Source organism: Penicillium manginii (assembly GCF_028828005.1).
Source record: "Penicillium manginii strain IBT 31320 chromosome Unknown utg000001l:1.0-3466041.0:1.0-3467806.0, whole genome shotgun sequence".
Lineage (NCBI taxonomy): Eukaryota > Fungi > Ascomycota > Eurotiomycetes > Eurotiales > Aspergillaceae > Penicillium > Penicillium manginii.
This window is the reverse complement of record NW_026643102.1, coordinates 731047-747317: the sequence shown is the minus strand read 5'-3', so window position 1 is coordinate 747317 and position 16271 is coordinate 731047. Positions and strand designations below refer to the sequence as shown.

General features: G+C 47.8%; 5 protein-coding genes across 5 annotated transcripts; 4 read left to right on the top strand and 1 right to left on the bottom strand.

The window, feature by feature from the left end:
* Positions 1-1385: 1385 nt before the first annotated feature.
* N7533_000268 (uncharacterized protein) lies at positions 1386-2511 on the top strand (the record flags this gene model as incomplete). Its single annotated transcript, XM_057096918.1, has 2 exons — positions 1386-1467; positions 1520-2511. 2 exons carry the CDS (start codon positions 1386-1388, stop codon positions 2509-2511), a joined length of 1074 nt encoding a protein of 357 aa, XP_056965411.1.
* Positions 2512-5648: 3137 nt separating this feature from the next.
* On the top strand, positions 5649-5852 carry N7533_000267 (uncharacterized protein; the record flags this gene model as incomplete). The annotated part of the gene is made up of 1 exon (XM_057096917.1): positions 5649-5852. The coding sequence occupies one exon, from the start codon at positions 5649-5651 to the stop codon at positions 5850-5852; it is 204 nt and encodes a 67-aa protein (XP_056965410.1).
* Positions 5853-6069: 217 nt separating this feature from the next.
* On the top strand, positions 6070-6249 carry N7533_000266 (uncharacterized protein; the record flags this gene model as incomplete). The annotated part of the gene is made up of 1 exon (XM_057096916.1): positions 6070-6249. One exon carries the CDS (start codon positions 6070-6072, stop codon positions 6247-6249), a length of 180 nt encoding a protein of 59 aa, XP_056965409.1.
* A 2285-nt stretch (positions 6250-8534) lies between these two features.
* On the top strand, positions 8535-10630 carry N7533_000265 (uncharacterized protein; the record flags this gene model as incomplete). Its single annotated transcript, XM_057096915.1, has 3 exons — positions 8535-8978; positions 9040-9498; positions 9557-10630. 3 exons carry the CDS (start codon positions 8535-8537, stop codon positions 10628-10630), a joined length of 1977 nt encoding a protein of 658 aa, XP_056965408.1.
* Positions 10631-11310: 680 nt separating this feature from the next.
* N7533_000264 (pleiotropic drug resistance family ABC transporter) lies at positions 11311-15849 on the bottom strand (the record flags this gene model as incomplete). The annotated part of the gene is made up of 3 exons (XM_057096914.1): positions 11311-15025; positions 15090-15180; positions 15237-15849. 3 exons carry the CDS (start codon positions 15847-15849, stop codon positions 11311-11313), a joined length of 4419 nt encoding a protein of 1472 aa, XP_056965407.1.
* Between the last annotated feature and the right edge of the window lie 422 nt (positions 15850-16271).

Below are 16271 nucleotides of genomic sequence, written 5' to 3'. Positions count from 1 at the left end.
AATTGCCACCCACAACTGCCGTGCGATACCGTCTGTTCCCTTGGTACCATCCCTGGAATCGGCTGTCAACGTCACCGTCCAGAGGTAACGAGGACAAAATTCACAACTAACGATTGCTATGTCGATCAATTGACCTACCTTGGCAAGGTGTTCGAGCAATCCTATTTAGGCACCCGGGAACAAACACTACCGCCAAGAGCAAGCTAACGCGTGTCTAGCAACAAAGTGCCACATTCCGCGTTTGCGATGAAGCCCGCTCTAGAAGAAATAGGCTTGGCGAAGGTATCCACATAAAACCACGCATTCTTGACCTCTGCATGGTATTGTGGCTCGCTGACGTGATGGGAATCGTCCTCGCATCGATAAGCAGTTTGCATGTACTGAAACTCTGCTGCCTTCGTTAGTCACCATTATGACCTCTTGATCTCTATTCGGATGCTAGAAAATGCGAAGCTAAGTTCAAAAACATCAAGGATGCTGATTTGTTGATCTATCGCACAAGAACGAGCGGAGGGAAAGAGTGTGTCTTCCATTTGAGAAAACCGAATCATTTGAATTGTTCAACTGTATCTGAAGTCGGGAAGAAAAGGGGTCTTAGAACCTATGAACTTCGCAGAGGCTAAAGTCACGGCTCATGGTTTTTAACACCGTGAGTCAAAATTTAAGAAACGTCAGTTAGTACTTCGTTTGAATTTCGCAAATTCGGCATTACAAGTCCGCTTTTCGTATCCGTGGAGGGTTGGGACGGCTATTCCAAGGATACAGTTTTCATGAATCTTATTATAGTTAGCTGTCAGCAATTTCGATAGGGAGTTCTTAATTCCGTGCCAAGCCTGTCAGCAATCGGGGTAGATTTAAACCCACCCTTAGCGTGTCATCAATGTGGGTCGTCCAAGCAAGAATGGACTGAAGACCCTTAAATGTCTTACCTAACCATTTGACAAACATGAAAATTCCCAGAAGATTGCAATTCCTTACTTTCTAAATCCCAGGCAACTGCCATTGCTTCACGGATCTTGGATTTCTCTGATCTTAGACGCGCGTTCAGCCATGATTTCGCACTCCACTACTTGACTTGGCAGTGGCTTTTTTTTTTTGCAATGCCGCCGGGGAGGGAGGCTTAGAAAGTCTTACCCAGCGTTATTGGTTTGATCGATATGCCACAGCAACATAATTCACTTGCTGTTATTTCTTGGCTAGGATTCAATCACAGGGAAAAGTCAGCCTATGATATGTGGAGGAAAAGCTGACAAAATTAGAGTATCTAAAGTCGGATCTTTGAATGGATATAATGTGCCATATGCCGTTTTTTGATAAATTTCAAAAATTTCAAGATAAAATCAGAGAAGTGTTCCAAGGTTTGCAAGTCAATTTCTGTATTCGACATGCGTGGAATCAAGTTGCCTTGGATTCTGGTGGTCTCAAAAATACTAGCTTTACAGTTTCTGCAATTGTCCGCCGCCGGCTGTAAGTAAGATATTGTTCTTCAAGTACACTGTGACTCTGACCGGTTTGCTAGTTGACCTAGATTCATTTGACCTGATCAATCAACACGTCTCTTACTCATTATATGATTCTCGAATCTTCAATATAACCACCGATATTAGAAGTTATAATCAAAGGTTGCACTTCATCCTAGAAAGAAACGATGATCTTATCGCACATGATATCTCTATTCGACATTTGAGCAGCGATGGAAATGAGAAGGAGGATCTTGAATCATTCCATCGTGCTCTTCAATTTGCCAGAGGATCGGTTCGCATGGGAAGAACACCACAGACAAGCGAAGAGGTCGGATGGGCAAGACTAGAATTGATCTGGGATGTGGCAAACCCTTCCTTTCGTGGGACATTTACCATAATGAAAGATCAGTACACCGTTGAGCCTAAGATAACCAATAACGGCTCTACAATGATGATATCCTCAAAACGACCGGCACACAGCCTCGACAATCGATGCAAAACTTCGCCGGAATACCTCTCCCACAAAAGACAATCTTCAAATCAATGGGACAACAGTAATTTGATAGCCAACATTGGTAGCACGAACGGCTGTCCGAGCACGAGACGGATAGCTTACATTGGGATAGTCACTGATTGTACTTTCACTACAAGCTTCGACTCCACTGATTCCACTCACCGATACATCTTGAACATGGTTAATACCGCATCGGTGGTCTTTGAGAGCAGCTTCAATATATCTCTGGGCATACGAAATTTGACTATCAGTGACACTGAATGTCCTACCAGTGGCTCAAGGATAAATGCGTGGAACGCTCCATGCTCGCAAGGGAATCTGAACACGCGTCTTCAGACTTTCTCTCAATGGAGGAGCTCCCTTGACGATCGCAATGCTTACTGGACTTTGTTAAGTGGGTGTTCCGTTTCTGTGGGCGAAATCGGAGTATCATGGGTTGGTGCCTTGTGCAACTCGGGGGGTGGCTATAACAACGGGGGATCCAGTGCCAATGTCGTCGCTCGAACCCAGACTCAGTGGCAGGTATTTGCGTAAGCTTTTGTCGTTCGGCCGAGAAGAAGCATCAACTGACTAGAGTATAGCCACGAGTCCGGTCATATTTTTGGAGCGATGCATGATTGCACTGCAGATACATGTCAATCCCAGCGGTCACAGTGTTGTCCACTGTCATCGAATACCTGCGATACCGGGGGACAGTACATCATGAACCCTGTATCTGAATCGTCTATGACACGATTCTCACCCTGCACGATTGGAAGTGTTTGCTCCCAACTGGGATCTGGCCAGGTCGACGGGTCCTGTTTGGTGGAGGCACCGACGGGCAATAGTACTGAACAGTGTGGGAATGGAATTGTTGAATCTGGCGAGTCATGCGATTGCGGAAATGATGCTTGTGGTGAGCTGGAGGCCCAATGTTGCGACTCGGTAACATGCCAGTATAAGCAAGCAGATGGGTGCAACCAGTCAAATACTGGAGATGATGGGGGCACGAGCAATGGGGACACGAACACCGGAGAAATTCAAGGAAACGGGAATCCATCATCATGGGCGCGAAACCATCTATCAATAATAATTGGTATCGCTGCTGGTGCTGGAGGAGCCTTACTATTGCTCTTTTTTGGATGCTTACTTCATTATTGTAGACGCCTTCGCTGAAGGAATATTGGAAAGTGGGAGATATCGAGTGAGAATTCAATCCTTCATAAAGTCTTATCTCCTCAACTTTGTATTTCAAGGCGACCTCAGGGTCTATACATAGGTTAAAGAAGCGGATTGGTTCATCACCTTGGTCGCGACCATTCTTTAGCACACACATTGGGGGTCTGCGAAATCACATACCTAGCTTGTTCAAACAAGTCTATGTTAGATCATTCGACTGGAGACTGGAGGAAACATCCGTATTTGAGACAGTTGAGTTACTATCTAGCTACTTGCGAAACTAGCCTTTCCTTCTAGAAAATCCTTAAAGATTGATATGGGACTATTGTTACGGTGCCAATCACCCCATATAGTTGCTCTGAACCATAACCAAGATCCACAAGTTCCCGTAACGACAATGCAGGAGCATTCCCACTAATTTGTAGTGTTAATCAATACAATGTTCTCTCGACTTGGTTTCTGTTCTTCCCCTTCTTTGGCCTAGGGGACCTTGTCCGGCAAATTCGATCCCACACGCACACGCGGCAGCATTTATCTCTGCAGGTGGATTGCTGTCTGAATTCCGATTAGCCCATGTCTTTCATGTGGATCGAATCCTGGTGCTCTACCTCATCAGTTCCCAAGCATCTGCGCCCAAGCATCTGCGCCATTTTGACTGCCATTTGCCCAAGTGTTCTCACAGTTGCACCTTCGGTAAACATTCTGGTTACTCCAGGGCCTCTATAAACTTCTGAACCTAGGAAGATGCCTTGGCCAAGTCCACGTCTCCTCCGCTAGATTTTGCTACACGTGCAGTAGGAGTCAAGCTGCGCCTCGCAGTGCTCTTCACCGCTTCAGCCATTCTTTCCCTGCTGCAATTTCTCAGCTGAAATCGAGAATCGTCAAGCCAGCCTTATCCCTATCCGAACCTGTGCTCCAGGTCCAAGTGTCAATTTACTTACCAAGCAGCACAAGAATTTTTGATGCATCCCTCTAGAGAGAATGGATGGTAAACGCTGGTGAAGAAGACAGGATTCCACGAGGGAAATACGCACCACGATGACACATGACTATAACTACGCTAACGAGGAAGGCACGTGAAGCTGCAGTTGAAGGGGGAAGGTGCTGGTGTGCGCACCTTCCGAAGATAGTACCATAGGTAATTGCCTTGTAGACTTCCTCTTCTTCCTCTTCCTCCTCTTCCTCTTCTCATCCCCCGCGTCTTCTGCAAAGGCCCTTCCCTCTCCAATCAACACGGTCTCTACTGTCATGGGGCCCTTTGTCGACGTTTCTGGCTCAGTATGTGTTTCGATCATCGCGGGTTTGACCTCATTGAACTTCCTGGCTACTTCTTGGCTTCTTTATACCGGAGTGATGGCTGACCAGTCTCCCTTCTGTTTGGCACGTATAGGCCTCATCTCCCATTCCGGAGAACCTCGCCGCGCTATTGGCACCACGTCAGCCTTGACACATCTTGCCTGGAGTGATGGGCTTTCTCAAGACACTGTGCAATTTTCCAACCAGTCGACACTTTGAGGCGCAGCTCCCTTCCCGCCTTTGCCATGCCCTAACTGAATCGGGAATCGTTGATATACATTTATATACGAACCTTGTTCACGAATCGACGGCGCCTTCAATGAATGGAATGATCACCGAGTCGCCGGAGCATATCCTTGACTTCTTCCTCGCTTTTTGTTTTTCACCTGGGCACCTTGCCCGATTCTTTCATCTCGTCTTTGAAACTGGTCGTAATTGCAATTGTTAACATATAGATCATTTGAATGAACCTTGGAAAGCTTCACCAGGTGAAACCTCGCCTTGGCGCTTGTGAGTAAGTTTGCGATTCCTTCCTAGGAGCTTGTCGTGTTAACCAGGCCCTCTCTATCTGAACAGAGCAAAACACAAACAATTACAATTCCTCCTCGTCATCCTCCTTCTTTACACCCAGCCACCCTCCCCAGCCACCTTCTTCTCGGAAAGGACCAGAGATTTTCATGAAACCCATGGCCACGCAAGCACACGAATGTTTGAGGAGGAATTCGGATGTAATAGTGCGGCCTTCAAGTTGAAAGATGCATGGGAGACCCCACCGCGAACAGCCCAGGAGGGATAAATCACCTCTCCTCTCTTGAACCTCGATCGTTTTCTGCTTTCACCTCGGCAATATCTTCATTTGGACCCGACATGTGTTCAAGTTGCCAACTTTTGGCAAAGCGCCCGTGAGACCGAACAGTGCTCTGAATGTGCCCAACCACCACCGGTATTCATCTGGCGGGTGTTTAGGTGAGTGACAGCCCCAATCCAACGGTCCGAGCCATTTCACCGAGCTAATCAGAGAACGCCACAGGTTCAAATACCTCCAAGAGAATGCAGAATTTCCGACCGGGAAGCGGAGCTGTAGTACGTCGGTGAGGCAGAAGCTCCTGAAGATGATCATGAAAGAAGAACACACAAGGTCATCCCTCCTGGAACCCAGTTCTAACTGTATAGGTGACCCAAATCTCCACCCTGTCTCAGCTTCTGCTGCGGTCAACATGAGCATCGGGGGAGTGATCTTTATGCTCTGGCGCTTGTTTTGGGCCCTTTTCATCCCCATGTCATTATTGCTCTATCTGTCGGTTTTCCTGGTTGCCAAACCTGGTCTCGAATACTATGCCTGGAGGCAGAACAAACAGGTCGCAGCGCTGAGAGATCAACTGGCTGCGGCGAATGATATGAAGCCCCTAGAACAGCATTAATAAAATGCTAGATCGAAGTCCTTTGCACACATGACTGCGATAACCGAGTCAAAATCAAGTTCGAAAAAGCCCTTGATGCGTGTGAAGATTTTCATGGTTCCAAGAACAAGTCAACTTGCCGCTTCTGCGAGCTCGCAAAGAGATCAGAGCTGGAATGCTGTGCCAATATATTCGGAAAGACTAGTGATATTTTTGGCGAGCTGCTCGACTTGGAAGTATGAAGTGGCCTTATAACAAAGACGCGGATGCGCTCAATCACGAGGGGACGATCCAGCCTCTCGCCCAGGAGGTCGAGATCTTTCGTGAAAAGGCCGACTACCTCAGCCAGCAGGTCAAAGTTCCCGAGAATCAAGGCGGCGTGCCTGACCAAGCGGGAGCCCTCCGTGACGATCATTGAAACGGGGAGATGCTAGCGGGGGATGCCAACGGCAGATGGCAAATGGGATTTTCACCTTTTGATGCTCTGGTATGGAACCAAGAGGCCATGAGCTACGACCAAACGGCTCCAATACCATCGATTCTGACTCTGATAAACTCAACATTCCCCGGCGAGCAGGGTCAATTGCCCATGCTGCCTTTCAAGAATAGAGACCCCACCAGAGAGCGGAGCCCAGGAGCATAACTTGAATAGCCACGTCATCTGCGCAAATCATCCACGCACACCAATCAGGGCCACGAAAATGGGAGTCAACACCAACGGTAGATACTTGCTCCGCGACGGTGGATTATATACGCAATCGTCGGTAATGGCAGCAAGTTCTCCCACGCCACGACCGTTACTTATCACTCCCGATTTGGATTGAACTCCGGTACACCCCTGCCCACGGAATGGAGAACTTAAGAGATAGGCGAGGTAGCTTCTTGGTCGTCACAAAGCCAGAAGCAGCATGAAAGGGCTTAGTGCTAGTCTAGAGCTAGGAAAATCCGATAGGGTCCCCAGGTTGAGCCGGGAATGAAAGCATATTCCTAGTTCAAACTCCAACCGCAGGAGAATATGCCCTTCGCTGATTATGATGACCCGGCCCAAGAACGTGCCAGTCAAATTGGGGCTCCGGAGCTACATCAACGTGAAATAACCGCAATGATACTGGACATCGCTCTGTCTTGAGCTCATTTAGGAAGAGGTACCGCGGTTCATAACCACACCGACCCAGTGTCTATGACTACGTGGAAGCGTCCCAGTATCACTGATACACCCTGTATAAATTTGGACACACCTCACTTTTAGGTTGTCAATAGCTTGAAAATTATACGATCTGGCATCTTCCCAATACTATTCAATCATTACCCCGAACATGTAGAGTCAACTTGGAGAAATATCAAAGGTTGTATATAAAGAATAGCCTCCACCGAGAGTTGGAAGACCCTTGATATTTGGACCTTAGCAGAAACACTCGATCGATTGCCGCAAATAAGAAATTGTTTGGAATTAGAAGCGCTTGTGCATAAAATCACGTCATGAACGATCATCAGTTTGTGAAATAAGTGGGACTTTCGCAGACCTAGCAAGAGTAGTGTATTTCTATAGAATTGTATAATTTTTCTCTCGTGGGTGGCAAAATTGAGAATTTAGAGCCGAAGAAACGGTTGAGAGGAGGTATTTGATATCCAATGTAATCACTGGAGGGTAGACATATCTAGAATGCAGAGAGTAGATGGTAGGGTGCGGAGTAGGTAGGCTCTGTTTCTTCTCCCACGTCCACTTGATATGAATAAGGGAAGGCTGGTGCAAGTAAGCCACGTAATGCAACTCGGACATCTGGAATACATAGTTGAAGTGATTCTCGCTTTCCTGGGCTTTTTCAATAGTTTCATGCAGGATATGAGGCGAGTGGCTCATGCGGACCCATATGCATCCAAACACCATCCTGAGGTGACACCAGATATCGCGCAGAGTTAGCAGAAAACTGAGCTCTATGGACCGATAAAACTTGCGAGAACCTCATGAGTTCAATGATTGGAGGCTAAAAACCTGACCATAGTTTCTCGTTGGTGCAGTTGAATGTTTAGCCTCCACGCCAACCTCAATCAAGCTTCAGTCGTTTTTAGCGGTGTGGCCAGAATCGTGGGCCTGAACTTAATCTCAGTAATCTCAAATCGGAGATTACTCAGAGGAATCGGATTGAGGTTACACAAGATCGACCAGGGCTCGGACGTACAAAATATTCACACGTGCAAGCCCTGGAGGATCGAAGTTACACAAATATATGCCGCGTTACACAATAAGCACTCCACAGAAACTACAATTCCGATCTATCTAAAAGTTCTGTGCTCAGGTACACAACCTATCATCCGAAGTAGAGAGATCTACCGGATTCACGAACTAGAATTTAGTATTCATTCTGTTGCTGCATAAGATGCAGCAGCAATGCACTCGATTCAAATGTTGTGTAATGGTACAGTCAAATGTGCTACCATCGACTTCATCGACAAAGCGCGAAAATGAAAATATGCCGCCCAATCAGCATTCTCTTCCGGAGTATAGCTGAGTTGCTCCCGAAGACAAACGATTGTCACTCCCAGTAGCAATCATCGGATCAGTGCATCCTAGAGAGATCAAAAAATATATAAATAGGCTGCTTTCGAGCAGGAACTTGAAAAGAAGAACATCAACAAAGTGATCCACCGATCGTATTTCCTTGATACCCGAAAACTAAATCTCGACTTCCCTGTGCTTGCGCCATGCCTTACATTGCTCGGCTAGATGAGCTCCCCGAAATTGCTCAAAGGGGTGGGCTCGTTGATCCTCGTGCTGATCACCAGCATTCTTTCAACAAGCGAATCTCCTGTCGCGACGTGACGGACTTCATCTCCAACACCGCGGAAGTCTCGCCTCTGGAGCTGCGTGACAAGAAGGCTGCTGCTCGACACTCCATCGATAACAAGTCTCGGCTCTATAAGATTCTCGCTCGCACCAATGAGCTTAACCGTCCATTTTCAATCCGGGGCGCTGCTCAGCCAATCTCCGACTTGCTCCCCGGTTTAGTCGTCAGCGGTGGCCTTAGTCGCTCGCCAGCTTTCGATTGCATTCCGGTTGTCTCTCACTGGGGTGATCGCACTGACGAGTTCTCTGCCGAGGATCCCAATGCCACTGTTTCTCTTACTTCCACCTGGAGTACCGTGCATGTGCGTGGGGAGGGCCTTGTTCGAGAATCCCCCCCATGGATCTGCCTGCTGGGCACTCAAGACCCACGGGATCAGCCCCATTGAGCCCGGAGCGCCAAAGTTTTCACAAAACTATGATTCAGAGACGGATCTTTTGACGACCACTGTCAACCTGGCCCGTCGTGCTGATACCGAGCTCACTCAAGGAGTGATTGGTGCCGCCTCAAGCATATCTTGGTTGAGAAACGCGCGCGTCGCAGACAGCGTTGATTGCGCAGTTGGACTACTAGCCGATTCAAGTGTTCTTTTGCAAGCTCGTGACAAAGTTGTCACCACTGGCAAAACCGAACGCCTTGACTTTGCCGAGGTTCGCAAGGTTGAGATGCCAACATGGGCCACTGCTCGCAAACCCCTGCCTCCGAAGCTGAGTGGCGTAGCAGACTCTCCAGATCAGGTTAGCGATGACCTTTTTTCGGCAGAGCTTTGCGAAGGTCCGCTGATAAATAACTCCATATTTGCGCTATCCTCTGGGTTCAATCGGGTGAGTCTTTCCTTTTCCAATCCGTGTACAAATCATTTCTAACTTGTAATCATTCTAGGGTGTATATGGAGGATCTATCTCTGGCCTGTGGGCTATCATGGACACTGCCTTTGTTCTTGATTACTCCATTGGTGTTCACAACTCTGCAGTTGCGGACAGACTTTCATTTGCTTTCGCGGAAGTAACTGCTGCTGCTGAAGCATCTGCTTCTGCCGGCCCCCATATCGACGATATACGTATCATTAAAGGGACAAATTATAGTTGTTTGAGGCAGAAAACCATCATTGAGGATAATGACCCCATCGACTCCGCTCCGTGCATGGTTGTCTGGAATGATCTTGATCGTCTCGCCCGTTACAAGGTCGCTGATGCTGTGTTCTGCCACGTCTACTATGACTCTGGCGGTGGTGAGCAGATGGCTGCTATCGCTGGTCTCGGCTGCGTTGCTCATGACTGGATTGATCTTGGGCCTGATATGATGTGCGGTGAAGTCAGTAACATCATTCCCTCGTTGACCCGTGGCTCCCTGGAGGAAGGGCCTCTGTCCGAAGTTTATGCACGCTTACTCGGCGCAATGATCTGGTACCGAAACAACGACCCCTACAACCCAGCGGCTCTCTGCCTTCTATTCACTCACTGGTGGCAACTCTCTAACTGCCGCCACCGCCCTATCACTCTTCTCGGTCGAACTGACCTTGATGTCAATGCGGCCATCGCCCCTATCATGCCGGAAGGACGACCAGAGCTGGAGCACTTCCGAGCCAACGGTACCAGAGTCGAGCGTGGCAGCGGACCTCTTTCCAGTGCTGAAGCACGTCTCAAGGACCTTGTTTCCAGCGAGATGTTGCCACAGACTCGCGCCGTTCTTGAGCAACTGGTTGACCCGGTCCTAGCCTACGTTAAGGGAGCCGATAGTCTACCCACTGAGAGTGAATTTGTCGGACATGTCCTCGCAGCTGACTTGGCCTACCCCCATGGGCAGAAAATCATGGAGCTGTGGGACCTCGCTATCATTATGTGGGAGTGCGGCGCAATGTGGGGGGCTGGTGTTGCTGGTCTTTGCTACACCCACACTGGAAAGGTGAACTGTGATCGTGCTCGTCACGATTTGGCTGATCACACCTGGAGCTAAGCTTTTCTCGATGGGCAAAACTCGATTACGTTAATGAAATTCCAAAACGGCACAGGATATGAATTTGCACGATAATGCTGGGTCCATCGTGAATAGTGTCGGCGGGTATTGAAGATGGATTTTTCGGTTCTTAATTTATGAGATCGCCAATACGTACGAGAGGAATTAGTTTAGTACATATCCGTATCTAGGCCTTCACCACTGCCACTCTTTACTCAATGAAATCAAACATGACAACTTGAATGAAATTTTCATTGACTTGAAAACTAGAGCTTTTCACGACCGGGATGCTCTACGGTGCTTCATGGCGGCAACCGGCTGAGGAATAGTTAGTAATTTCAAGCAAAGGTTGTCGCTAGGGAGCGCCCGGTCAACTCCAAGGTTCCTGGGACTGTTCTTTGAGGAAGGCATTCCGAGAATTGAGAAGCGGAAATATGCAAATTTTCTTTTTTCTAATTACAGACAGACTAAAGGTAATTATGGGGTCAAAATGGAGATATGTGAATACATATGAGAGAGAAACGAATGAGACGGGCAAAACACGGTTAGGGAAAAGCGAACAGAAGAGAAAAATGAGAGAGAAACTTGAAGTGAAAGACAGATTGAAGAGAAGGGATTGTCGAATAAAATGTAGGATTCTCCACATTTAAGGAGATACGTCCTTGGATGGCTACCTTTCTCTAGGTGGTGCCGGAGGTCTTGTTTCCTTTGGGTACTCGCGCCAACCAGTAAATGAACACTGCACCAAAGATGTTGAAGGCAATGTATACCCACATAAGGCCCCAGTCCCTCCAAGCCGTGGAATAAGAACTGCCAATTTGTGCGAGAAAGGTGTCAGTCTTGCTGACCGTACACAGTGCACAGTCGGATGTTGCTTCGGGACTGAGGAGATAGCCTGAGCCAACGGCAGAAATGTAGGGATCCAAATACTCTGCACAGGTCTGATTGGATGGCGGGGAAAGGGTCAAGTATTCCAATGCGTCGCATCGGGCATCGGCTCCTGACAGCCCTGTAGACAGCATAGCTGACACAAGATAGGTGAACGGGGAAACGCGATACATGAAAACCCAGAATCCCGGTAGGGCATCCTTTGTCGCGAGAACACCACAGAAAATGAGACAGAGCGAGAAGAGCATCGTTGCGATGTTTCCGCCTGTTTCCGCAAGCTCAATGCCAGCTATTACCATGTGTGCAAATGTTGATGTAAAAAGGAGAAAGGTCCAAATGAGTAAAAACATGAGAGCCCCCTTCTCGCTCACCGAACCTGTCTCACTGGCATTGTTATATAAACCAATCGGATAATACCAACAGACGAAGATCAAAACTGCCATTAATGTATTCCAAGGGAGCTCAACGATAATATTCGCCGTCATGAACGCCTGCCACGAGTAGGCTTTTGAGGGCCTCTCACGGACCTCATACAGCGACCGCTGTGTGACAAAATTTGGCATGATCTGTTGAACAAGATTTCCAAAAATTGTCATCAGCATGAACACAGAAAACATCTGGTTTTGCAGTCCCTGAATCGAGTTTGGAGCATGGAAAAATGAAAAGCCGATATACAACGAGGTGAAAATACAGAGTGCCGCTTTTGACCAGATATAGATCGGACTCCGGTAATATTGAGCAAAGACGCGAACCAAACATTCGTAAAGTTGCGTGTAGAATGGGGCTGCAAACTCCGTATATGCGCCCGAGGATCCAGCTTCTTGAGGCTTGGCGGAAAGTGTCTCTTTTAGCTGACCCAGATGTTCCTTGACCTTTCCATACTCAGGGCTCTCTCGCCAGACTTTTGGCCATTCGATCTCGCTGTGGGTTCCCGGTGCTGCCCCAATAACTTCTAGCATCCACTCTGCAGGATTTTCGCCAGGCGATAAATGATGCGCGCCATTCCGTTCGAAATAATTGGACAATGTCTTTGAATTCTCACCAATTTCGCCGAAATAGATCGTCTTACCGCCTCTCGCCAAAAAGAGCAATCGATCGAAGCGTTGAAAGAGCATTGCCGAAGGTTGATGAATAGTGCAGAGAATAGCTTGGCCGTGCTTGGTCAACGTATCGATGAGATCCAATATCGACCATGACGTTTGGGAATCCAATCCACTCGTGGGTTCATCCAGGAAAAGTAACAATTGAGGCTTTGCTGCAAGCTCAACGCCAATTGTCAGACGTTTGCGCTGTTCCACGTTGAGTCCTTCTCCAGGGACTCCGACCACTGCATCTTGATATGCTTCCATGCCCAATAAGGTGATCACTTCATTGACGTAAGCGACTTTGTCCTCGCGGCTGACTGATGCTGGTTGGCGTAAGATAGCGCTAAATTCCAATGCCTCACGAACTGTCGATGTAGGTAGATGGAGATCTTGCTGTTGTACATATCCAGTTTTTCGTTGAAATGATTGATCACGAGGCTGACCGTCCACAAGCATTTGGCCTGTCACAACTCCCATGGTGACTCTGGTAGCAAGAACATCGAGCAGCGTGGTTTTGCCAGCTCCAGACACTCCCATTAAAGCGGTGCATGTTCCCGGCTTCACCCATCCGTCAACGTTGTCCAAGATCCGCCGGGGTTCGCCTTTGATTTTAATATCATAACAAACATCCTGCCATTGAAAAATGGCTGTCTGGCGTTGGATGGATGTGGACTCCGGATTTGTTTCGTCGGTCTTTTCATTCGTGTTGGGCAAGGGAGCTGATTCCGCATCGGACTCGCCACCAACGTACTTTGGTTGATTTCCTTGGCGAAAGAGAAGAACTTCGCCCTTGGATTTCTGTTCAGAAATAAACTCCGTTGCCAGTAAATGCACCCCGCAAAAGAACACCAGAAATGCAATCAAGATACCCATGTTTCTACCAATATGTCCCTTGAGATAGTCAAAACTCAACTCAACGTAGAGCGTGCCAGAGACGAGTGTCGAGCCAGACTCGGCACCAACGGTAGAGCAGATACGATTTTCCATCGAGATACTGTCATACACACCACCAGAAGGCACGATTGCTGCGCATGGAAATGTCCGATTGTGAAACTCATTGACCATAAAACTTTCAAAAGCATACGCGATCGGATTGATATAATTCATCCATCTCGACCAGCCAAGCATGTTGCGAGTCGGAATGGTAAATCCAGTGTAGATAACCATACCGAGGATCAGAATTGCAGCGGGGACAAGGGCCTGTGATAATGATCTCGATGCCGATGCGATAGTGCGAAAGATCATAGACATTGTAAATGTCGTCACGACACTAAAGATCCAAAATATGAAGAACGCACCCGGCTCTTGCCGAAGGTTGGTCATGAAGTATAGAGGTATATTGAAGGTGACGGAGTTGATGAGCTTGTAGGGCACGTCGCAAATCATCGATGCGACAGCTTCGGCAAGGGGGTGATAAAATGCGAATCTCGACTGCTTTTCGACGATCGGTCGTTGAGCATAGAGCGTGAGAATCTCCAAGGCGCTGGAAAATGCATTCAGGAGAACTGCGAAAAACAGTAAAGCGCCGCGGCTATAAAAGCTGCTCGTGTTGTTAGGTAACCTGTAAAAAACTGACCCAATGATGAGGGCCATGATAAAATTGCCGACAAGAGCTGTGATGGTTAGGCTGAAATCACCCCGAAGACGTTGAAAACCACGTATGGTACAAATCTTAATTTGATTGAAAAGCGAGATGGTGTATGGAGACCCAGAGCGCTGATGTTTTGCCTGGATAGTTCGGTGGGCGTGGACAAATTTACCGTAAGAGTCGCCACCGATCGGATGTTCACCCTCATATTCTTCGATCTCTTTCAGAAGCTTCGCACGAGAAGGACTCGATTTCCAGGCCGCCGCAAGTTCGTCCGGGGTCCGAGGGACACGACCTTCAAAACCTGGACGAATCCGTCTCTCTGACGGGCTTGTGATTGATGTGAGAAAGTCGGCGGTTGTTTGGCGACTAGGACATTCAAATCCCATATCCACGAAATATTGTTTTGCTTCTGTTGCAAGCCCGAAATAGATTTGGCGACCCTCATAGAGCAAAGTAACTTTGTCAAACACGTCGTAGGCGCTTTGAGAGGCTTGGTAAATCGCGACACATGCAGCCGTACCCGAGTATTTGCTCATCAAAGCCAGATTTTTGCAAAATTCAAGGGCGTTCGCGCTATCAAGGCCACGCGTGCTATTGTCCCAGCACTGTAATGGACTTTGACTCAATGTGATCTCCGCAATACTGACGCGTTTTCTTTCACCACCACTGACGCCGCGAATAAAGTCATTTCCGACACGAGTGTTGACTGTGTGAGACAGGCCGAGCATTGCCATCACGACATCTCGCATATGTTCAGCGTATTGTTGGGTACTGATTCCATCGAAGCGGTTGCGAGGGGCTCGAGCCAGGGCAGCGAACATGAGGGTGTCTCTGCAAAATCGAATCATTCCATTAGATCCGAGGTGTTATGAATTGATGGTAGAGTTTTCCTTACCCAACGCTAAGATTCGGAAAATGGCTCTCAACTTCGGCAGAGTATATCGCTTCGCCTTTGAAGTTATTCTGCATTCGCTTCGCCGAGATTCCTTGAGAATTCGAGAAGTCAGTACATAGTATAGATGTATGGATTTGAATTATGGACCTTGATAGTTCATCACCGATTCCTCGGACATCGAGATACCACTCATTTCACCAGCGATTGTTTTGAGAAGAGTGGAACATCCAGAGCCAGGCTTTCCCAGCACGACGAGCATCTCTCCACTTTTCACAAGGCCGTCGAACTCGCGGAGGATTTGAATCTTCTGCAACTTTGAACCGAGTAGACGTCGAATCATAGTTCCGATCTCCATTAGACTGTTCAAAACATCCTTCTGGTAATCAGTGGGCGATCCAAATCCGTGCACGCTGAGATTCCTGAAAGATACACCCGCGGTTCGGTTGGGATATAGATCAGGATCGCGGGAGCGAATAGCCAAGAGATTCTTCATCCAATTGCGCACATTGAATTTGGGACTGTTGGGGTTGACAGCTGAGTCGGCATTGTCGCTGGTGAAAGGGTTCTCAAGATTGCCGGTCACAGAGTATCGAGTCGAGTGCCTGGTCAGTTGCCGAACAAGCGAGCCTACTTGCTCTTCAATCTTCTCCTCTCCCCCGAAGTGTAGCACCACTGTTGCTCTTTTCAGATTCCTCATACTCGTGGTGAATATACGGCCCATCTCCTTCCTCTTCCCCTGGAGATGGAGTATGGGGCACATTGTGGCTCACAACGGATTGAGATCGGGTCATGTTGGGATTAATCGTCCCTAAGAGAGACATCTTGCAACACAAACCCTCTCACGGGACATAGGGGTTGCGTAAGAAACAAAAAGAAAATGTGGACAGACAAAGAAAGATATAGAAAGAACAATGGGCGGAAAAAGTATAAATTCAAGTAAGGCTCCGCCATCCGACTCGGCTCGGATCAAAAGTTTCAGCTTTAGGCATCAATAGATGGCAAATAAATGCAAGAAATAAATAAATAAAAATATCGTGGGTGACGGATGTGGCTCACTGTGTATGTTGGTTGGCATATATCAGAACCGGATATTTTTTGGTACATCAAGAACCTCCGGCGGACCGATCATTAAACTTCGGCGTAATCGGATGAGATAGGGCTGTGCCATATCTAAGAAAACCC